At 40.3% G+C, this 24169-nt stretch overlaps 2 protein-coding genes across 4 annotated transcripts; both read left to right on the top strand.

Annotated features, from left to right (window-relative positions):
* The first annotated feature begins 424 nt into the window (after positions 1-424).
* On the top strand, positions 425-10481 carry GTSE1 (G2 and S-phase expressed 1). 2 transcript variants are annotated; one of them, XM_068166478.1, is made up of 11 exons: positions 425-474; positions 878-961; positions 1668-1725; positions 1805-2420; positions 3252-3390; positions 4553-4912; positions 5109-5163; positions 5570-5824; positions 6978-7158; positions 8949-9089; positions 10012-10481. In XM_068166478.1, the coding sequence occupies exons 2-11, from the start codon at positions 883-885 to the stop codon at positions 10093-10095; spliced, it is 1968 nt and encodes a 655-aa protein (XP_068022579.1). In that variant the 5' UTR covers positions 425-474; positions 878-882; the 3' UTR covers positions 10096-10481. The 2 variants fall into 2 exon arrangements, with proteins under 2 accessions (XP_068022579.1, XP_068022572.1); XM_068166471.1 differs by having other exon boundaries at positions 444-555.
* A 712-nt stretch (positions 10482-11193) lies between these two features.
* TRMU (tRNA mitochondrial 2-thiouridylase) lies at positions 11194-23318 on the top strand. 2 transcript variants are annotated; one of them, XM_068166445.1, is made up of 11 exons: positions 11194-11292; positions 11736-11901; positions 14325-14431; positions 15516-15638; positions 17445-17617; positions 18532-18585; positions 19110-19176; positions 19888-19988; positions 20967-21111; positions 21363-21445; positions 23106-23318. In XM_068166445.1, the coding sequence occupies exons 1-11, from the start codon at positions 11208-11210 to the stop codon at positions 23250-23252; spliced, it is 1251 nt and encodes a 416-aa protein (XP_068022546.1). In that variant the 5' UTR covers positions 11194-11207; the 3' UTR covers positions 23253-23318. The 2 variants fall into 2 exon arrangements, with proteins under 2 accessions (XP_068022546.1, XP_068022558.1); XM_068166457.1 differs by lacking the exon at positions 11194-11292 and adding an exon at positions 11418-11475.
* The last annotated feature ends 851 nt before the right edge of the window (positions 23319-24169 follow it).

The raw sequence follows: 24169 nt of genomic DNA, 5'->3' as shown, positions 1-24169 counted from the left end.
ACAATGATAAATCTGTAATTAACACAGCGAGGCTGAACCCTGCAGCTGACGAAAGGAAAACGCGAAAGACGCCACTCGCCCTGTGAGCCCGAAGAGAGTAGGAGGGGTCTGGCCCCAGACATGGCTGCCGCCAGCTATCCGGAAGCCCTTCGGGCCACCTCTGATGGCCCTGGGTGATGTGATGCTCTAGGGGCCCACCCCTAGTTCTACCAGACCGACAGTAATTACATATACTTAATCTGTTAAAAACTGGCCACGGTAAGCGGGTGCGCCCCAGCGGAGCGGCGCTGCCACGCAGCTCTTGACGGAGGTGGCCGCCAACTACAAGCCCCAGCGTGCCCCGGGGCAGGAGGTGTCCAGTAGTGTTCGAACCTGCCAATGAGAGCGAGAGGGAGGAGTGTCGCGGGAGCGCGGCGTGATTTCAAACGCCCGGGCTGCTTCGCTTACTGTTCAGTAGTCGGCAAGCCTGTGGCGGTGAGCGGAACAACAGGAGCAGCACCCCGGATCGGGTCCTTGGGGGGCCGGCCGCTTCTCTTCAGTCGTGGTGTAGTGGCTGTAGGCCTTGCTTCGGGGTCCAGCTATAGCGGGGCGGTTCGGGATTGGGGAGGCCTATGCGAGCTGCCCGGGGAGGGACGTTGGGAGGGTGTCCCGGGCAGCTCATCGCAGAGTTCCGTAAGTGGCTCCACGTATGGCGGACAGCTTCTCGAGTGTGTGGAGGGGATCTCGGCTCCGGTGGCTTTGTTTGTGTGGCTGTCTCTAAACATAAACAGTCTTCAAAGGGATGTTTACTTCCTTGATAATTTGGCAGTATCCTAAGATTCTTTAACCTTGTTTTGGGCGTTTGAAAACCTATTGCAGTGCTAATTTTGTTTTCCAGACACTATGGAGGAAGGAAAAGAAACGGCAGCGCACTGCTCAGGTCGTGTGATTGAAGAAAAAATGGGTATTTGCGTGAACAATGGTAAGTGGAGAGCACGTTGAGCTATTCTCTATCTGGTGTATCTCTTATTCAAAGTTAAAATGGTTCAGATTACTAGACTTAATATATTGTTCTGTATGGGCTGCTCTTGATTCTCAGGTTTTTGAGCCTCCTGCAGAGCTTGTGGAGCACTGGTGCTAGAGCACATGTAGTAGCAACATGATGTCATCAACCTCTCCTGTATATCTAATCTAAGCTCCTTCCTTGTCCTTACCTGGGTGGAAAGATCCCAGGTCTTATCTGTGATGGATTTGGTTAATATTTAGTGTCTGTATTAGATAACAAGAAAATTTATCTTTCTGACCGGCTCTTGTTACTGTCCTGTGGTGATCTGAAACAAAAAAGAAGTGACTGACAGAACAACTGCATTGTCATATAACTCTATGTTATCTATTTGTACTTTTCTTGATTAGAGGCTGCTGAGAGTCTTTTCTACAGCCAAGAATCACGTTCCTATGCTTAGAAATTAGCATTGCTGGTTTTCATGATATTTGGGCATCACAATTACAATCATATTCACAGCTGTACCTTCAATTTGACATAAACCACAGTCTAATTACAATTATTTGAATTTGGTAGTTAAAACTTAGTTTGCGGTCTGACATCAGCTTCACTACATTGTCAAAGCATAATGCAATAACTTTCATTGCAAATTCCTGTTGTGACAAAGTCCTTGTTACAATTTTAGACATTCCTCTTCTGACTGATGAAAACTTTGATTTTGACCTTTCTCTCTCTCCAGCAAGGTGAGTGGCCTACAGGTAAGTATACCTTTAAAAATGGACACACACACAAGGTGCAAGGTTGACTTATTTTTCTTCTTAGTGGAAATGAAGATGAAGTTTTTGTTGGACCTTTGGGACATAAAGAAAAATGTATTGCTGCCAATATTGAAGCCAAAGAAAGTGTTGAGAAGAAGAGTGTACCTGCTTCTGATGAACTCCTGTGGAGCCCACTTAAAGGAGAGAAATTTGTGGAAATTTTCAAAGAAGCTCATTTGCTGGCACTGCGACTAGAGTCTGAAGGCAAGAATGAACAGACTAAAATAAACCAACCAGAAGAACAAGGCAACAAAACTACTGAAAAATTTGTGGAGGACTCAACGTCAAAATTGAAAATACTGAGAGACCAAAATATAGAGAAAAGTCCCAGGGCTGTTAAGAGGGAGACATACTGTGTGCAGGATAGCTTAGCATGTCAGCTGCCAGCTTGTTTTCAGAAGGAATCAGATAAACTGTTGTCAGATGACAAAGCACATGCTTGTCATACTCCTAAAAATAGAAGCCCTGTTAAAATGTGTGTGTCTTCCACGAAAACTGCCAGCTCACCTCTTACACAAGACCAGAAAGCTAAGGAAAGAAATACAAAGGCAAATGGCAAACTGCCAATGGCAAAAACTTTATCTACTCTTGGAAAAAGCAATTTGTCGATGACTGAAAAGGTAAAGACAGCTTCTGGGGAGCAGTGCTTTCTTTAAACATGGCTTTTGTTTTAGGAATATTTAAACTGTGTACAAGCTTAAATTTTTTAAAGTAAAATTTTTAGTCTTCTGATGTTTTTCTACCTCTTAAGATCCGTAGGCAGGAAGCTTTATATATATAAAACAAAAAGTCAGGGCAGACACTATGGTATACTAGCCAACTAGTTTATTATGACAATGTAGGGCATCTGCAGGCAATTTTCTTTTCCACTATATTACGGTTTTGTGAATACCATAATTCCCAGCTTCTGTTTAAACACTTGCTGCTGGTAAAATTACTTCACAGTTGTTGGTGACGTACTATGCAAAAATGGCTTTGTTTACTGTTTACCATTGCCCATGGAGGTGATGGGAGTAAAGTCCCAGGTTTTTGAAAGGACAAGAAAACCTTTTAGCTCTAGTTCTGTCCACAACATCTCAGTCAATGAGAGGGGCTGATTAATGGTATGACATTTAGGATGTGGTTTTGTGACCAATTGAAAATGTATTTTAGGATAGCAAGGGAATGATTGTGTTGATGACCTTGCAGGCACAAATCCAGGCCTCTAGGTAAAATATCTCCTGGATTTTATTACTTGACACTCTCTGTCTTAGGATCCATTGTATACTGCAGATTTTACTGGTAATGTGATATCAGTTCCTTGCAAACCATCGCCTATTGAAAGTAGGGGCCCCTTTGATTCCTTTGTGGTGTATGTTTCTTGATAGTGGGTGCTGTAACAAAATGCACTGTTTTGATGCTTTAGTTGTTTGTTTGTTTTTCTTTTGAATAAACTGTATTCTTTGATTCAGCCTAGCTTGAAAACAACACAGCTGAAACTTCCTGGTCTTGGTCTCACAAGAAAGATGACTACATCTTCTTTGTCATCAATTTCCAGTGTGAATTCAAGTCTGAATTCAAGTTTACTACTTTCTCCCATAGGAAAAGATGGTAATCACTCTTATTACAAATTTGTGCCACAAATCAGTTTTGAAATAATTAACTATGTGTGTGGACTGTGGCTTTGGATGTTTTAATGGTGCCCAGTACATACAAGCAGTATGAAATATTTTGAATGGAGCATAAAATTTTGTAGGCTAGCCCAGTAAATCCCTGTGGACTAAAGATAAATCTTAGACTTCTATCATTTGTGAAAACTAGATTCATGTTACCTGATGCCTACATGTGAGAGTCTGACACAGATAGAAAAGCAATGCCTCAGGGAACATGTTATTTTTGAACATGATCTTCTCTTATTATAGCCAATTTTATGAGCTTCTGAATGCTGTAAGCTTCTCTAACTTGCCTAAAAAATCCCAGACAAACAAACCCTACCAAAACAATTGGAGTACAAAGGGAAGGTAGGAGGCAGAAGGCCTAATTCGGAGTTTCTGTAGCTTAATGAAAAAGTGATCGTTGCTCAGATTAAAAAACAAACAAAACCCAAACAACTCTGGGGAGATCACTGAATACAGCTGAGAGTCTTGACCCCTTTGAGACTCAAAGGATCAGGAAAACAGTCTCATGAAAATACTGACATGTAAATACCACAGCTCTTCCAGATCTATAGAGAGAACCGAGTAACTAATTTTTGTACTTTTTTATTCCTGAATGTGCAACAATATGTTAATAAAAGTTAAAGGTTAATAAAAATTATTTTATGAGATAGAAGGGTCTAGTCAGGATTTGTCCTATTAATGAAGTACCTTACAGACTGAAAGAACCATGCAGAAAACCGAGAAAAGCACTTGTGGGGTAGTTCACCCTGTGTTTTTCAGCATAATTAGAACCATGAAATTCTTGAATGCCTGCTTAAGGGAACAGAGCCAACTACACTGGGAGAACATGTTGAAAATATAACCAATCTGCAAGCTGTTCTGGCATTCCTTCAAGAATATTCTTTGACTCAATTGCAGTCATTCAGGAATTTGATGAGGAGACTGAAACAGACAAAATAACTGAAGTGTTCAGGGAGTGAGTTGTATGTGTTCCCCTTAAACTTGAATTGTTTGAACATAAGGTGAAAGGCTGTTTTTCTTTCCTTGTGAATGTAATTATTCTGCATAGTTGTAAAACTTAGCAATAAGCAAAGAAATATACTTTTCTATTTCAGGAAAATCAAGTATGTCTTCAAAAGCTAGTGTGAGTGGCTCTAAGCCTTCATCAAGTACGAATAGGCTGGCTAAAGTGTCATCTCTGCAGGCTGTCAGTACTGAGAAATCCAAGAGTCAAGCAAGATCAGCCAGTACTCACAAAATACCTAGTGTTGTAAGCTTAGCTAACTCTTCAGCTTCTGCTACATCTGAGGCTGCAGGCAGTGGAATTGAGAGAATGAGTTCTGTTCCTGATCTGCAGAAGTTATGTCAGCAGAATAAAGATGGAAGTGGAAAGAAAGGAAGCCTCTGTCCAAAGCCCAGGGCTAGAATTTTGTCTGTTCCTACATGTCAAACTAAGGTTTCAATGAAAACTGGAGGTAAGCACCTACTTTGCATGACCTATCTTCTATCTTGGCTATTAAAAGTAATTGTTTCTTTGAACACTAGTCATTTGTCTCGTTATACTTGTCCATCTCTTGGAAGGAATTAATATTTTAACTGAAAAGATATCTGCTATTAGAAAACAAAAAAAGATGATGGTAGATACCAATTAACAAAACTTTTTGTCTTTAGACACACCAAAAGGAACACCATCTCTTGGATCAACATTTTGTGGTGTACTTGGAAGGTAGGGCTTAACTGAAAATGGAATGTATTGAGGCATACTTCTTAAAATGCAGCATAACTTGATGTTGCAACAACCTTTAAAAATTCTGACTTCCTATTCTAATTGCTCGAGACCCTCTAGGTTACCTGTGTTAATGCCTTTTGGAGCTGATATAAAAACAAAACCCAAAACTAAACCAAAAAATCCCTCCCCTGCCGTCTTCAGAAGAGGGGTTTCTCTGCAGTAAAAAATAGAGCCATTAGTAAAAGAATTCTATGCAGTAAAGCCCTTAATGCTGTGATTACCAGCTTTATGATGACTACTGTGCCCTCACTGGCCACAGGAAAGCTGGTTTCTGTTGTTTGGTGGGACAGTTTGAATAAAGCTGTTTCTAGAAGCTTTTGGCTAATGCACATTCTATTTTCAGTGCAATGGCAGTCAGCACTCCAGTGAAAGCCTCAGAAGATGGGATCTTTCAGAATTCTTGGTTTCCTAAAAGGTCTGTCTCCATGACTCCTGCCAGTCTGAAGCGGTCTGGCATACCCACACCCATTCGTCGGATCTCAGGATTTTCTGCAGTGACTCCTAAAACTGCACCAAGAAAGTGCACTGCACTTTCTCCACATGTGGCATCTGTTCACCAAAGTTCCAGCTTTTCTACCAAAAGGACTCTTGCATCTGGGTAAGACTAACACCTGTATACAGAATAAGTACTGCCTCTAAATTAATTTTAACGATGACTTTCAAGCCAAATATTAGAATAAAGCATTTGAGCACAGATGCTGTGCAGGCCTAATACACTGATATTGTGTGACTAGTGAAATACTTACAATCCTTACTGAGATGAGTCAGTATCTGACATTAAGGAATTATCCTTAATAGGAAGTTACTTGCATTTTTTGAGCTAGTGGGCAACTTAAGATTTATCTGATGCTCTGACTGAGAATAGATTTGGGGTTTGCACTATTTACAGTTGCCTTCTGATGAAGGGAAGTAGCTGTTGAGGTGTTTTAACTTTGTTTCATACTGTTGCCAGTGCTTCTTTAAAATTACTTATTAAAGCATTGGTCAAAACCCCAGGGATTTAGTTGACTGAACTTTTGTTTCTGAGCAGGTTTAACTATGCTTCACTTTAAATTCTTGCCGAATGCATTAATTTTACATTGTTGTTGATTTTCTTAGCTTTCTGTGAGAATAATGTTGCATTCTTCATATTATAAAGCCATTATCTTCTCAAGTGCCAAATACTATGTATGCAGGCTTGCTTGATGCGTGGAGATGAACAGTATATATTCCTGGCTATAAAATTCTTCCTGTGTCATGTTCCTTGGGCTAAATGTCTAAATCAGTGTTTTTGCTCAAGGAAACAATTCATTGCTCTACAATGACTTCATTATACTGATCAGACTACAATTTGTGGTCCTTCAAGTGATGTCAGTACTTACTCAGCAGGGACTGAAGTGGGTTGCTCAGTGCTATGCAATATCAGTACTTGTTTTCTAGTTGGTTTTTTCAAAGTCTGAAAAAATCCAACCCAAACAAAAACACTACAAAATCCCCTGTGTGAAGTTTAGGCTACACATATATGTCAGCTTAATAGTAAATTCTTCATCCTGGAGTCATTAGCTTTTTTTAATTGGATGTGCTATAAATTTATTGAGGCATGAAATATCTTGTATTTCACAGCTAACTAGTATACTTTTGGATGAAAATAGGGGAAGCTTTTCATCATTACCACTTGGAGCAGAAAAGGAGTAGATAGTCAGACATTGTCTTGTTTTTAGAAGTACATGCTGACTAAAGAACCTAATTATTGATGATGCTCTTTTCCCTAGTTCTAAGCAGACAAAAGGGAGTAAGACACAGGTATCTTCTTCAGAAGATGATGTATTTCTTCCACCTGTACTACCTCTTGCACTTAACTTCTCACCAGAAAAAAATGCTACAGAAGTGGTAGAAAACAAATTAAAGGAGGATGAAGTACAGAATCAGTTGGCTGAAGAGAAGCAAAGTGAGGTAAGAAATGATAATACATTTTCCTATGCAACTGCTAAGTAAACTACTTGGAAACATTATTTTAAGATGAGTGGTAATTAGGAAAACCACTTCAGTACGCTCCAGGTTAAAATGGATTAACTAAAGGGCATGTGCGCCCTCTAGTGCCGACTTTATTCATTGAACATCTGCGCAGTGTTTTCACGACGTTTGTTCCTGTATCAAAGCTGAACAGTCAAATGCTTGTAGATTTCGTATTAAATTTTCACTTATGGGTAAGTACTGTGACATCTTTGTGGGTTCGTCTAGAAATCATTGTCACAGGGCAGTTGCTATTGCAGCCATAGAAACCTTTGGAGAAAAATAACACTGCTGTAGCTGAATTCAGCCAGCTAACAGCAGTGCAAACCTGCGTACAGTGAGTGAGGATTAAACCCCAAAGCCCATGTAGCATGCTTTAGTTCAGTGAACACTTGTGCCCTTTCCCAAGAATCTGCTGGCTTCATGTTGAAAACTGGCACTCTGGAGGCATTAACTTGGGAGTGCTGCAGACACTCTGTCACAAAGCACCCCAGAGAGAGATGCCCTGGGAACGTGCAAATCCTTGTTTGAGATCACAAACCTTGAGCAGAACAGTCCTACCAGAAATGCTTGCAAATTGATTGTCTTTGTGTTTGACCTGTAGCAAGAGCTTGGCAGCTATTTGAAATCCCATGGGATGCTACTTCCAGCAATGTTTATGGTTTTCAGCTGCTGAGAGCATATCCATTTATGTGCCAAGCTGGCTTCCCATTTTTCTATAAATATCTGGATTGCTGTGAGCATCACCCCTACTCTTAGGCATTTAGTACACTAACTAGCACCAGCATTTACACACCATAACGGTCCAGATTTTGATTGCCTTATAAATAATCAGTATTTCATTAGCAGCTTTTTATTGCATGTTAATACATGAAAAAGTAGCTTTCTCTGTCTTTCAACTAATCATGCTATTTTAATGTTTCAAGTAAAAACATTAGCTAACAAACCCATAGGTCCCAGCTGGAAAGTATAAGGAATACTCATGGTAGCGCATAAGACCCTTAATGGGAAGGTCGTGAGTTCAAGCCTGCAGTGGGTGGTAGTGTCCTCCCTACTCTAGTCATGAGGTCTGTGGTGACAGGTTGGACTCGATGATCTTTGAGGTCTCTTCCAACCTTAGTGATACTGATACTGATACTGATACTGATGAAGGACTGGACTGGCAGTTCTGAAACACTGAGCTGTCAAAGTGGCTATTGATTTACAAATATTCATGTGTAGAATAACCTATAAACTATTTGATGTTACTGTATGAGTATTTTTCTTATTGGCTTACTTGAGGACATTATCTATACATGGGCTAAGCAATTCTATAATAGAGAACTGGACAAAAGCATAACTAAAGTTTGGAGCTCTACAGAATTGTTTTTATGATATGACTAAACATTTGACTACAATTATTGTGCAATAGTTTAAACATTTGGACAGTTACTACTCTTCTGCTTTAAAACTGACTTAACTCTACTGTTAAGTGGAAAAATTGTTCCATACCAGAAGGATTTCTTTTTGCTTTGTCTCACTGTATTTTCCATTAGCAGAAAAAGAGCCAAGGTTTTTATACTGTGTGCAAACAATCCTGCATGAAAAACACCTAACCTGTAAATTAAACCTGTCCTGTCATTATTACAGCTGTCTGAGCTAAATTAACTTACTAAATGTTTATGAAGGAAGCATGGAGAGCAGAAGGGAAAACCTGAAACTGAATCTGTTTTTATTTGTTTCTTTTTAAGGTTTTACTGGTAGATACTGGAGAAGACAAACCATTCCCATGCACATTGGAATGTGAAAGTAGACCCCTGATTGACCTTTCTAATACCCCTGAACTGAGTAAAATTACTCCTCTAAAGCCTGTATTTTCAGAGCAGGTAAAGGTAAGTTATACTCAAGTGTTGTGGTGCAAATATGCTAGGAGAAAAATGTCAACTGGCTGCATATGATGGTCTGTAGAGCAGCTCCACAATACTGTAAGATTTAATAGATTATGTTCAATGTGATACTACATAGTAAGATGCTCTTAAGTAAAGAGAACATAATGTTTAAAATCCATGTGCTCTAAACTAGAGCTCAGAGAGCAATCTGCAGATAGGAAGAGGATGGAGAAAGAACTTAATGCTTAAAGCAGATTGAAAATTATTCTGAAGCAGGAAGTGAATGTCTTCTGCAGAGTAGGCATGCTGACTCTTCCTTTTTTGCAAATTTTCAGCTCTTGTCAGCAGCAGCCCCTTTTCAGCAAAAAAGCAAGGCTGTCTCCTGTTTAACTGTGCTGGTCTGGCAAAGTTAATTTTGGGGGGAAATTTCAACCCAATACATTAACTCATCCTTTAACTCCTTAACTGAAAGAGGTGTTGGATTCTACTCTTACAATTTGACAAGCGTTTCTGCACAAGTGGGGTTTTTTTTGCAGGCTAGTAGCTTGAAGGGTAGATGGCTTTAGATGTCAGATGCAGCCTTTGACATTGGCTGTAATTGGGATCAGCTTACTGTTAGGTCCCTCAAAATATCTCAGAAGAGGATCACATAAGTCTGAATTCTGAGGGTATGTTCAGAATTGCTCTGCCCTGCCTGGATGGTAGTGTTGCTTGAATATGCCTAGAAAAGCCTTTTAGCCTTTCAAGGTGACTATGAGCAATTGCCTTGAAGCTTCCATTTGTCAAAGAGTAAACTAGATGTTTAAAAACATGAACCTAAAAGCTTGACTACTTTTTGTTTAGGATTTCTGTTAGTAGTTAAGTACTACCAACTACATAGTCTTCTTATATACAATAGCTAAATTTTATTATTTTTCCTTTTCAGCTAATTGATTTGAGTTCACCTCTTATCACTCTGAGTCCTGACGTCAACAAAGAAAATGTGGATTCCCCTCTACTCAAGTTCTGAACTGGAGTGATATGAAGAATTACTGGCATCTGATTTTAAGTGTTTAGGTGTTATTTTCAGTTGTACATGTTGGGTTTTTTTTAAGATGGCTATAGATTCTGGTAAACTGCAGTAATGTAATGGAATTCTAACAGTCTTGATATAGTCAGACTGTTTGATTTAGTGGTTCTGTTCATGGATGTTCTGCAATAGATGTACTTAATCTCTGTGCCTCTAAGGCAAAAAAAGGATATTCTGTATTAGAAACCTATCTTTTATTTCCTTCCTGTTGTCCTTTAACTTATCCCTTGTGCACAACAAAGATTTAATTTAAAATAAATTGTTTACTAAACTGTTGTAGAGCAACCTTTTTTTACAAGCTTGGGCTAGACTGTTTTAGTGTTTCAAAAAAGTATGCAGTAGATCACAATTCTGGGTTTGAGCATGACCGTGACAACTGAAGAGGGGGTAGTCCTCTGCCAGCTGAAACACTCAACCATCATCCTAAAGTTGCTGCCTAGCCCCCTCCATGCTGGGATTCACCACCTGTCCTGACTGGCCTAACTATTCATTGATTTGGCTTCAACTACGAGCCCATTTCCAGCCTTCAACATCGCTCAACCATCCAAGTGCCTGATGCAGGGTTAGTGCAGGATGTCTGCCTCGAGCACAGAGCTAAGGTTGACTCTTCTCTAGTAGCAGCTGAAATAATTAAGTGGCAACAACTGTGAATCAGACGCAGACTAGTGTTTTCTTCTTGGTCTTCCTCTGTCCACCGTTCTGCTTGGTTTAACAAGGTGGTGTTGTCTCTGGAGAGCCTTTGCCCTATCCCTCCTGAGACCACTGACCTGAACCCTGCTTCCATGCTGGGACAGTTGCAAGCCGGCAGCGGGGCATTGCATGAAGTGGAGGATGAAAAACATCACCAGTACTCCCTGGTACACGCTGCTTTCGCTGTCGCATAAAGGAAAAACGTTCACCTCTGTCTGAGCTGCCGTTCTCACCGGAACCCGCGAGGCGACGCGCTTTTCCCCCGAGCGCCTTTGGGCGCTGCAGGCCCGGAGCCGCGGCCGCCGGAACGGAGGGACGGGCGGCCGGAAAAGGCGGTGCCGTGGCCTCTACGGGCAGAGGCGATGCTGGCAGCCGGGCGTCGCGTAGCCTGCGCCGTTTCCGGAGGGGTGGACAGTGCCGTGGCAGCGCTTCTGCTGCGCCGCCGAGGTGCGTGCTGTGGGAACCACGCGTCCCCTTCTCAGCCTCCTCCCGGTCCTCCTGCCCGGCCCAGTCGGGTCGGTAACTCCCCGCGGTCACCCGCCCCTCCGAGAGAGTGTAACAGCCCCGCCTCGGGCAGGACCCCTTCGAGAGGGCGCCCCGCGCGGGGGGAGGCGGCGGCAGAACTGAGCGGTAAAGGAGAGGATAGGAGAGACTCGAGAGTTTTGAAATGTCATTGTGTTAATTTCTAGAAGAGCTTACTTTTAACCATTAATTACAGGGAAAAAGGAAAACCAGTCATACGTTAACTGTACTGTAAAGTTCGACAGCGTGTGTGCTTACTACAGGACAAGTATATTTTGAAGGAAGCAGTTACTGAGGTCTTAGAAAACACAGGGGTTTGGGTTAAAGCTATAGAAATTTCACTTTATATTCTTACCTTAATTTCATAGGCTATCAAGTGATAGGCGTTTTTATGAAGAACTGGGACCCTCTGGATGAGCAAGGAGCTTGTTCCATTGACAGAGATTGTGAAGATGCTTACCGGGTTTGTCAGAAGCTTGATATTCCTTTTCATCAGGTTTCCTACGTGAAGGAATACTGGAATGAAGTATTCAGGTAGAAACACATTTAAAATAACATGGTACTGTGTTACTGTGAAAAGTGAGGATGGGCAGATAATGGGCAAAGGTGGTATTATCAATACTGTGAGAAAGCACTAAAGCCTCTTAAATACAGGAGTAATTATTTCTTTTCTGATTCATCATTAAGAATTGATAGGTTGGTTTTAATATGTTTATTTATTAAAGTAAGAGGTTTCACCCTATTTATTATGAGCATGTAGCTGTTGCTCTGTTGCTCATTTCTTCTGCTTCCCACATACTGCCCCTACTTTACTATAACTTGAGAAAAACTCCCTTGTAATAAGGTGCTGTTACTGTCTGTGTATGTTAATTTCTGCTGTGTGTTTCCATTAACATGGGCTGAATCCAGTTTACCACAAGCTGTTCATGAACTAACCTTGCTTCTTTAAACACAACAAATTTGAAACTGTCCTCAAAAGAGGGTGTTCAGGTTTTCTGTGAGTGTGTTCCACTTTAAGGGAAGAAAGTTCTAGCAGGTTTTTTCTTGGGAGGCAGGAGAAGGGAAGTATAACAAGATGATTTAGTTTTTATGTGCTCAATATAATCACAGAAAAATTGTTTCCTGATTTGCTTCATCCCCTTTTAAGTGGTTCTGTTGTCTTAGAAGACAAGGAAGAATAACCTAGTCATGCTACTTCGTATTGAAATGACATCAAGTTGAGCACTAAGCGTTTGTATGGTCAGTGAAGAAAGCATTGCTGTTTTGGGAAAACTTACTCCATTTTTCCTTCCTGATTTGAGACAACAAATAAATGGTATCCAAACTGTTGAGGGTTGTGGGGTATCTGCAAATGGCAGTGAATCAAATGTTACAGAAGATTGGCTTTTCTTTTGGTTATTATTTCATAGTACAAACACTCTATTGCAAATGGCTTTAATTTGCTCCAGAATCCTTTATTCTTTACTGTCATCATTTACCTTGAATTTACTCCTTCTTGGGATCTCTATTTAAGGGTTTATTCCTCAAAACCCACCTTTTTGTCAAGAGACCTATTCCAGGTCTTGCTTTGGTTTGTGCAAAGTCTGTTTCAGATCTTTTATGTCAGCAAGGGGGTCAGTAGGCATTCTTCATTGCTTTTTCTCCAGTTCTGTACTCTACTTGAAGTTTCGAACTCCTGTGAGCCTGGTTTTATGCTGTCTTTATAGAAAGCTTCCAGCATACTCCGGCAGTGTTCACAAAGGAGCATTGTGTTACCGTAAGGGTACAGTGCTGAGGCAGCTCTGGGTAGACTCAGGTGGTTTAACTGTTAGTATGACTTGTTGGCTTCAGAACTGTTAATAAGGAGTTAGACAAAATAAAAGACATGTTGCTTTATTTTCTGCTTATGAAAGTAAGGTGTAACATGGTAAGGAAGAAGCAATTGATTCTGTTTCAGAGGGTGAAAAGTAAGAGCAAATACTAGGGTTGTTGGTGTTTTTTTGAATCCAGTCTAGGCCTTCAGTTCCTTTTGGCTTCAGTGACTGGGAAGGACAAAGAAATGCAGTGATCAGGCCTTTTGATAGCTCAGTGCATTACTGTTTGCTGGCTTAATTTCATTAGTTATTATTTCAGTGTTTTCAGGCAGCTAAAGATAAGCACTTTAATTGCATGATAGTGTAAAACATCATCATCATGATTTTGAGAAACTCCTTGAATTTCTGAAGGAAAAAAATAAAAAAGGAAAAAAAATCTCTCTAAAATGAAGCCCCAGCTTGTGGTAGCATTATTACAGATTAAGTTATTGCCTGTTCAGCTGAGACAGTAACTTTTGGTATGTACTCCATTGGACTGTCACTTTGAAAGATTAAACATGGCTGTTTAGTTCTGAACAGAAATATTTTGTGAGAGACGAGTCCAGTTCTGGGCCCCTCAGTTTAGGAAGGATGTTGACTTGCTGGAACGAGTCCAGAGAAGAGCAACAAAGTTGGTGAAGGGTTTGGAACACAAGCCCTATGAGGAAAGACTGAGGGAGCTGGGGTTGCTCAGCCTGGAGAAGAGGAGACTCAGGGGTGACCTTATCACTCTCTATAACTACCTGAAGGGAGGCTGTAGACAGGCGGATGATGGTCTCTTCTCCCAGGCACCCAGTACCAGAACAAGAGGACACAGTCTCAGGCTGCGCCAGGGGAGGTTCAGGTTGGATGTTAGGAAGAAGTTCTATACAGAAAGAGTGATTGCGCTATGGAATGGGCTGCCCGGGGAGGTGGTGGAGTCGCCGTCATTGAAGGTGTTCAGAAGGAGACTTGATGGGGTGCTTGGTGCCATGGGTTAACTGTTTGGGTGGGTTGGACTGGTTGATGGGTTGGACACGATGATCTTGAAGGTCTCTTCCAACCTGGTTTGGTTTATTCTAATAAAGGTTTGTTCTAATTCTGATGTACACAGTAAGCATACATTTGAATCTTTTTTTTTTACAGTGACCTCTTAAAGGAGTATGAAATGGGAAGGACTCCTAATCCTGATATTGTGTGTAATAAGCATATAAAATTCAACTACTTTCTTCATTATGCTATGGATAACCTCGGTAAGACATTTTCAAGTGTATCAGTGCAGAGTGTGTGCTGTGGGAATGCTTAAAGGACACAAACTCTTGAAAAGATTGGGGAAAAAAATGAATTTATTTGCATGCTTAATTCACATACCAGCAGGAACAGGGAGGTCATTCTGCCCCTATACACTGCACTAGTTAGGCCACACCTTGAGTCCTGTGTCCAGTTCTGGGCCCCTCAGATTAGGAAAGATGTTGACTTGCTGGAGCATGTCCAGAGAAGGGCAACAAAGTTGGTGAGGGGTTTGGAACACAAGCCCTATGAGGAGAGGCTGAGGGAGCTGGGGTTGCTTAGCCTGGAGAAGAGGAGGCTCAGGGGAGACCTTATTGCTCTCTACAACTCCCTGTAGGGAGGTTGTAGACAGGTGGGGGCTGGTCTCTTCTCCCAGGCAACCAGCACCAGAACAAGAGGACACAGTCTAAAGCTGCACCAGGGGAGGTTTAGGCTGGATGTTAGGAAGAAATTCTTCATAGAGAGAGTGATTGCCTATTGGAATGGGCTGCCTGAGGAGGTGGTGGAGTTGCCATCATTGGGGGTGTTCAGGAGGAGACTTGATAGGGTGCTTGGTGCCATGGTTTAGTTGTTTAGGTGGTGTTGGATGATGGGTTGGACATGATGATCTTGAAGGTCTCTTCCAATCTGTTTTATTCTATCCTATTCTATTCTCTGTGACAGTTTTTTGATATTTGCAAAGTATTTAGTTTTAAGTTTGCTTTTACTTATAGAATCAAAATGGTTCAGGTTGGAAAGGACTTTGAAAGGACTCCACTCCCCCAGCTGTGGCTAGGGACATCTTCCACTAGATCAAGTTCGTCAGAGGTGGGAACAGATTTAATTCAGGGATGTACATTGACCTGACCATTAAGTTTTACATTCTTAGGTGGTCCTTGAAGTACAAAGACAGAAGTTGATAAATAGATTTCGTCACTTAATTGCTAGGAATGCAATTATTAGAAGACATTGCTTTATGCTTTTCTTACTGGCTGTTCATAAGCCTGATTTAAACTGTGAATTTCAAGTGTGTAGCTTTGTTGTTTCTAATTTTTTTTCTCTTGACAGGAGCAGATGCGATTGCTACTGGGCATTATGCTAGGACCTCACTAGAGGATGAGGAAGTGTTTCAACAGAAACATACTAAAAGACCACAGAGGCTTTTCAGAAACCGTTTTGAAGTTAGAAATAGTAAGTGGTTTCTTCATTTGGCATTTCATCCAGATATAACAGAGAAATTTAGACTCTCTTGTGTCACAGAATCAGGGAAGTTTGTTATTTTACACATTTAAACCCCAGCCTTTGTAGAAGATTGGTTGTGGAAACTAGAGGCTTTGCATTACTGAAAATTACCCTGACCAGTCAAAGATTTGCTATTTTAAGAGTTCTAATCCAGGTGCAGAGAGGTTAGAATAAGCATTTCAGTAGTAAGGAACATTCTGGAGGAGCTGTGTGGATTAAGGAGATGGGGCTCATCTTGCATATCCAGGAGAAGTGTTCAAAGAATCTTTATCAAGTATTTCCGTCGCTTACATACAATTTCAGTTTTCACTGTTTCTTCTATTTTAGGGAATGTATTTTTTGGCTATTCAATATATAGTATAGATAGACAACATCATGGGGATTTGCATAAGTGGAATTTTAAAATTAGATGTGAAACATGACAATTAGTAGCATAGTTTCATACATAAATTGGATTGTATATTATTTTATTGGGGAAAAAACTCAAACAAAAAGAACAATCAGGATTTTGTTCAGTAATTCAACTATTCTGCCTTAATTCTTTGTTCTCCTTTGGAATCCTCACTTTCCCAGGTAGACTAAGTTCCATCCTACGCTGCAGTTGCAAAGTGCAAGTGCAGCATGTGCAGACTTTTTTTTTTAAGGCCATGATTTTTAGGTCAGCAAAGGTATTGGTAGCCACAGTGCAGGATTTGCTCTTCCCTTTTATAGTCTGCCTGTGGCTGTACATAATCAGAGGTTGATCTCAGCACCACAGTGGTTCTGTTGTTACCAGTAGTGAAGCCAGCTTGATGAATGCTATTCTGGGTATGTCTCTGCATTGCACTATCACAGTTGGATGGCAATGTAGAGACTTTCCAAATAGCTCTGCAGTGGACCATAAATGCAGTAAAGTAGCTCTGATGTTTAATGAGAAGCATGCTATAATATCCAGAGGGAAAGAAACTTGCAAACTAACTACTGCCAAAGCTGTCATGGGAGCACTTTTTTGTTACAGCTTCCCAGCTTTCATTGGTTGGTTCTGCAGTTAAAAGCATTTCGTTTCCTTGTTTTCACTTTGTTTCTGGAAAACTGAAATGGCCTCAGCAGGATCAACATCAATACTTGTGACAGATTGTAAGTCACAGTTTTAGTATTTTCTAATATTCTAAGCAGGTCCAGGTACTGAGATACTGTGTTAGTTGTCACTGAACTGGTGGCCTGTGGTTGATACTTGTTTGACTAAAAAAACATGTAAGTAGAGTTTGTGCAAGAGTAGAGCTTTTGACTCTTAGACTGGACAGAACATGACTGAAAAATTGTACTGATTTTATTTCACCAGGGCAGTCAGGAGTCTTCATCTATTTTGAAGAAAAGGTATCAGAATTTCCTCTTTTGGGCATTGAACATAACTCTTCTGATTGTTCACATCATTGATCTATGTCAGGATGATTTCAGGGCAAAACTAATTGGCTGTTTGAAGAGCAGTATGTTGATACTTGAATCCTCATTTTCTTTTGTGTTGATGCTCTTTCCAGTGATGTGTGCAATATTGTGATAGATGAGGCAACGTAAGACTTTGTAAGATTCTGTGTTGTACAAAATAAGAATCATTCTAATGGTGAGAAAACTACCCAAACAGGTTTTTCAATATCTCTTTAACAGCTACTTGGAAATAACAAAACTGAAATATTAATTGTCAAACAAAACACTAAAGGAAGTTGAGCTATTGAAGGGGATTATATTGAGGTGCTTTATGTGTTCTGTACTTTGCAGCTGTGAAACTCCTTCAAGGAGCTGACCTCTTTAAAGACCAGACCTTCTTTCTAAGTCAGATCTCACAAGATGCTTTGAGGAAAACCATTTTCCCTTTAGGGGATTTAACAAAAAGTTATGTAAAGAAGATAGCAGCAGAGCATGGCCTTCATCACGTGCTAAAGAAAAAAGAGGCATGGTAACACTTAAACTCTTTTGATTTGTCTTTCTTTCTAAAATAGACTTTTCTAAGTTTTCTGAACTTGAATCTCTGTCAGCTTGTCCATTTCTGAGCACCAGAATAGAATAGATTGAGAAGCAGTTTTATAGCTGTCCACATGCTTAAAAGTACTTCTATGAGCTTGTGATTGGTTGTCTATTGTAGCTTTTAGGTTATTTGTCTATCAATGTATCCAAGCTAAGGTGAAACAATTTATCAGGATGCTGTGAGCTGTAAGGAAAGCATTCTCTATCACAGCAGGTGAGAAGCCTTTGGTCTGTATTTTCCATAGCTTTTAAAGGCTTTGTCACCGTAATTGCTTCTCAGGATGTCTTTGTAGAAATTGCATCATACTGTTTTTTCATTCTTTTTAAAATAACAGGTTTGTATCTTTGAGAGCTCACACTTAATGCTGAAAGAATGCCACGCAGGCAGCAGTTGTATTATTGATACTGTCTCAGTGCTTTTAATATTTATATTTGCCTGCTGTTAATGGACTTTAATGAGTAGAGGCTTTCACTGAAAGGAGAAGGAAAGCCTGATTAATTTTGAAAGCTTTTTTTCTAGAGAGAGACTATTACTTGTATAATTTGTGTTACTTTTGTACTTCTGTTTTTAATATACATACAATATAGTCACCAAGGTTTAAGGTATTTATTTATTGAATGTGTTCTATTTCCCATTACTTCTTTTCTGTGCTTGTGGGTCTTGTTGATACTGTACAGAATCAGGTTACCTATGTTGGAGCAGATGTGGTTTTGTGTATTGCCATAGTTTGGTACAGAGGAGGAGGTGGGGGAGAAATCCATCTTGGACAGGTTATTAGTAGGCATTATTTCAAATACTTTTCTCTGCTTTTATGGATTTGATACCACATTTCCTTTTCAGAGTATGGGAGTCTGTTTCATTGGCGAAAGAAACTTTGAGAATTTCCTTCTTGAGGTGAGCCACATTAAATCTATGACAGTCTTTATGCTCTATTCTGGTTTGTAACACTGTCTAGAGAAAAATCTGCAACAGCTTGTGGCCCACTCTAAGTAGCAATGCCCTATCCCCTTTTGCAGTCTCAAGCCGGCTTAAAAGCTAATGCCAGCAGCCTGAGGGAAGATTCTTGTCCCTCTACCAGTGACCAGTCACTTTCTGTAGCAAAATGAGTATGTGAACTTGCATTCCTGTGCCTGCCAGGCTCTGACAGGTGGTTAGGATGTAAGTGGCTGAATCTAGATGTCCTCTGGCATAAGTGAGGATGGGGGGTATGATACCCAGTTTTACTGCTGATAGGGACTGCCCTTCCTGCTTAGTTCTCGCTAAAGCAACATTAGGACAGAGGCGGTAAGCTGCTTAAGCAGGGTTTGCTTTTTTACAAAGTTATTTTCTAGCTTCAAGAGAATGTAGTGACAGAACTTGAAATATACTGTGAGGTTTTGGGGGGCTGTCTTGTAACTTAATCTCTTCCTATTTGGTAGTATTTAGAACCTCAACCAGGTAACTTTGTTTCCATTGAAGATAAGAAGGTGATGGGGACACACAAAGGTAATCGACTAACCCACCTTAACAACTACTTTTAGATAAATGGAACAATACTGCTTATATTTGGAGGGACTAATTTTGTGAAATTCCAAACCAGTCTACAGGTTTTTCTCAGTTTGGTATTTCTAATAATCCTGGAAAGCTTGCTTTATACAATAACTAAGAGCCAGTTGTAGTTCAAGGCTCTACTATTTGTTTCATGTTGCAAGAAAGTAAATGGAAATTGTTAGTGTTACTCTGAATTCTTCCTTCAGCCACACAGGAATGACTGTGACTGCAGTTCCAGACTCTAGTACCTAAACTTTGCATATAAAATACACCAAGCACAGGCAGTTTATCTTTTCCTTTCCTTCTCTGTGTCCTTCCTTTGCTCTCCTCAGTTCTAGCTGCTAGAACTGAGTTCCCTCCAAAGTCATTTTCTGTAGGATGTTTTATGTACCAGTGAAAGTGAGGGAAACTGAGTGGTTGCAGAATCACAAATTGAAGCTGAAATAAATAAATGTTAAGAATACCACAATTGAAAGGGATTAGTTTGAAATTGTATGCTTCAGGTGCAGTTGAAAACTTTCACAATTATATTAGTTTGGCACACTTCTCTAAGACATCTTGGTTTGTTATTCCTTGTTCAGTGGTAAAGCTTTTGGGAAATATTAGCATTTTTTTTCTGGAAAGATGTGAGATTGCTGGCAGCATTACATTTTCATATTTCTTTAGGTTGGTTCCTCTATACAATAGGCCAGAGGGCTAGACTAGCAGGCCTGAAGGACGCTTGGTTCGTTGTAGACAAAGATGTCAGCACTGGAGATATCTTTGTGGTGAGTTAATTAACACTGGTATTGCAAGTGTCTCACAAAAGCGCTTTCTGACTCCTGCTGTGCAGAAATGTGATTCTAACCTGAGCACAATTCTTGGGTTTCTTCTTGGGAAAACAAGAACCAACTAGTGCGGCATAAGCAAATTTGAAACATCTTGTCCAAACTGGCTTTACTTGAATAGGGCAAATACTGAAAAAAAAACATGAGGTCTCATTTTTCTTCCCTAAAACCTGAGGGTTTTTTATTGTGATTATTACGACACCGCATATAAAGTGTGTATTATCTTAGTTTGCTGTTTATTGCTACTTTCTTTTTCTAGTAAAAGAAGTAGTCAGTTTGAAAGCTGGGACAGAATATATATAACAACACAAATAATTGGGGTGTTAATGACTATTCCTGTGAGATGACTGGGAGTTCTGCAGCTTGCTAGCCGCCTTAACGTTTCTTGCTGTTCATGCAGTTGTTGGTGATGTGATTATAATGATGTGTTGTTCTGCTTGTTGATGTGCCTGCTGGGGAAATACCATTACTGGATGAGTTGAGAGGAAACAGGCAGGTCCACTAAGAAATACTTTTTTATGCCTTACAGTAAGGTTGTGTGTTTGCCACACCTTTGTTTGGGAAGTGTTGAGTTGAGAAAATTAAGACAAAGGAGGTAGCATCTTGTTGAGGTAGGATAAAGAAGGCAGTAGATATCTGAACTCATCCTGAAGAAGGTGGAAATATGATTGAAGGAGAAAGAGTACAGGAAGTGACATGGCTCCAGTGTAGAAGGCTGACAGATACTTCAGGCTTGCTTTAGCCTATTTTTTTTTAATTTAAGGCTTTCTCTTGGAAGCTGATTAAATACTAATAAATGCTTGCTTTTTGACTCATCTTGCCTTCATTTTGAAGTGGCTCAGTACTTCTATATTTCATGCTTTACAAGTTACATGCTCTAGCAAAAAAATTGGCATTAAAAAATGTTTGTGTTTTGAGGCACCAACAACGAATCACCCTGCCCTGTACAGAGACTTACTGCGGACAAACAGAGTGCACTGGATAGCAGAGGAACCTCCTGCAGAGCTTGTTAGAGATAAAATGATGGAATGTCATTTCAGATTTCAGCACCAGATGGCACTGGGTAATCACACCTTGCTTTGTTCTTAGTTTTACTCAGTTTGTGAAACTCCAATAGTGTGTTCGGTGTAGTTTTGCAGAAACAGTTGAAATAATTTAGCATGTCTTTCTGTGGTGTCTGTATAAAGCCAGTTCTGTTTTATGAAACAGTTCTGTGTAGTATCTTCACTTACATCTGTTTAACCTTGTGATGGTTTTTCCTTTTTTTGGCATAAACATATTAACTGGTAGGCATTTGGCCATTTTCTGCTCTAGTGCCTTGTGTTCTGACTCTAAACCAAGATGGGAGTGTGTGGGTGACACTAGTGAAGCCAGCGAGAGCTATCGCTCCTGGGCAGGTAAGTTGTTAGAAGTTACTTTCCTCCATTTTTTGTGTTTTGGCTTATGTGGCTAATAAAGTTTTGGTGTTTTTTTTCATAGTATCATAGTATCATTCAGGGTTGGAAGGGACCACAAGGATCATCTAGTTCCAACCCCCCTGCCATGGGCAGGGACCCCCCACACTAGATCAGGCTGGCCAGAGCCTCGTCCAGCCTGGTCTTAAACACCTCCAGGGATGGGGCCTTGACCACCTCCCTGGACAACCCATTCCAGGGCTACACCACTCTCATGGTGAAGAACCTCCTCCTCACATCTAGCCTGAATCTCCCCACCTCCAGCTTCATTCCATTTCCCCTAGTCCTATCACTACCTGAGATCCTGAGAAGTCCTTCCCCAGCCTTCCTGTAGGCCCCCTTCAGATACTGGAAGGCCACAATTAGGTCACCTGGGAGCCTTCTCTTCTGCAGACTGAACAGCCCCAACTCCCTCAGTCTGTCCTCATAGGAGAGGTGCTCCAGCCCTTCTTTTTTTTTTTTTTTTTTTTTTTTTTTTGTAATATCTGGAGCAAAATAGTCAATTTATTTGTGTAGGAGAGCAGTTAGCTCTATTTTGATTATTCATCAATATATTGAAGGATACTGTTTCTAATTTTAAATGGTCTGTTGTTATCTGTAGTCTCAGAAACTGGCTTGCAAGTTTTACAAATAACATGAAAACATCTCTGGTAGTCAATTGTATATGTTGTTGTCTTGAAGAAATAGGTGTAAAAAGGAATCAGTTGCTGATTGGGTGCTTAATATGGTTTTAGTGTTCAGATTTGTTCCGTGACAGTCTGTGTCCAGTGAATTTCATGGTCCAGGAGCAGCACTGTGCCTCGTAAGGGTGTATCGGTGCCTTTTAACACTGCTAATAGAAAGATCCTTCATCACATTGTAGACTGGTGGTTCTCAAACATTTTTGCATGCCATCTCCCAGAATATGTTCTGTCTTCCCTCTCCTTCTCCAAAAGTGAGTGAAAGACAGTGTGAGACACATCAGGAAGGAAATGATCTGAGAACTATTTGTTATGAAGAGAGAGATATACTTAAGAGAATATGAGAAAACTCCAGCCAGAGCTGATGACAGGCATAGCTCCTGACTGCCAAAAGTTGCTGAGCCTGTAACTGGACTCTTTACTACAACGTAGCAAGACAAGGCCAGGAGGTCTTTGCTCCTCCTCTCCTGCAAAAACCTGCTGAGCACATTAGGGAGCCCCACTTGACTTTTTTCTAGATGAGCTGCCCAGTAGTCCTTTGTCACCTTCCCAATTTGAGAGATAGGCGGTCTGTGCAGAGTTGCCTGGGGAAGGTCCAGTAAAGCTGAGGGTGATGTTACATATGTTGTCCCCATTGGGAATGGAAGCTTTGCATCACAGTCCATTCCACCTCAGTAACTGAAGGGTTCTGAGAGAACCTTGTAGAAGTTCATGATGAAATTTTCACCAACATATTTATATTTATGCTCATATAAACCAACACATACTTTTGTGTTTGTTTTTTGTTGTTCCCCCCTCCCCCAAAGATTTAGATCAAATGTAAAAGATTAGAGTCACTGTCCAGCAGGTCATGCACAGCCTACTGTTGCTCGCTATGCTATTTGCTGCTGCTGAAAAGACTTTTCCCTATGTTTATTGCCTAGTTTGCTGTATTCTACAAGGGTCATGAGTGCTTGGGCAGTGGGAAGATCCTAAGGATAGGCCCCTCGGTGTACACCATGCAACAGGGGAAAAACAGAGATGAGAATCCAAAGAAGGAAGAGATTGACAAGACAGAACCAGCAACGTAACACATGGGTTTGTCTATTGAAGGACTTTGAAGAATTTTCTGTCTAATAAAATCAATACACCCCATATTTTCCTGTTGATCTGTGTGTTCTAAAGGTTGAGTCCCTGCTCTTGACTGTTAGCACTGAACATGTTTCAAACTAAAACCAGTGTGGAAAATTTTGCTGGACTGGATGGTGAAATTGATATTAATACATATCAAAGGATGTCTTAAGGTAGTTCTGTAATAGTAGTTACACATACAAGAGTTTTGCCATAAAAATCACATCTGAAATCATAATTCTGTCTTTTATGCACAAAAGAAATATTTATTGTTTTCTTGAAGATACAAATGTCCTTTCCCTAGGGACAGGTGGTTGTACAGTAAATGTATCTTTGTGCTTCGAACTGTGGGAAAAGAATTGATGATAAATATCATTAGTTCAGCATTTGAATGACCAGTTGCTTTTCATTTTACATAGTTTTATAAGAAATGCTTTAGATTCTTAAGCTGTATTCAGTAGTGGTTCAGGTGTTTACATAATTCAGAATTACAAATCAAGGGGCATAAAATCAGTCCTGATTTACACAACTGACTAATTTTTCTTTTTATTAACAACTGAAGGCAGAGGCAGTTTGGTTTGTCTTCTGGAGAAAATGCTGCATTGTTTTGTGTCAGAAAAATGCAAATTAATATGCATTTCCTTATTGTCTAGCTCACTTATAATATAGACATACTAACTGGATCTTCCCATGTGTCAAAGTGGAGTGCTGTTAGGAAGAGCTGAACAATCTTGTCCAGATTATCTAAATTTATAAAACTTGGGTGTATACTGAGGACACCCTAAGCTTGTAATTACATTTTATTAACAGCAAGTCAACAAAAACAAATGCCTGTGTTTCGACATGGTAGTAGGAGGTAAGTCCCTAAAGTAAAGCT

Source organism: Melanerpes formicivorus, unplaced genomic scaffold (genome assembly GCF_026170545.1).
Source record: "Melanerpes formicivorus ecotype bairdi unplaced genomic scaffold, bMelFor1.0.p_v2 SCAF_3, whole genome shotgun sequence".
Taxonomy (NCBI): Eukaryota; Metazoa; Chordata; class Aves; order Piciformes; family Picidae; genus Melanerpes; species Melanerpes formicivorus.
The sequence above is the reverse complement of the archived record's forward strand: the minus strand, read 5'-3'. Positions and strand labels throughout refer to the sequence as shown.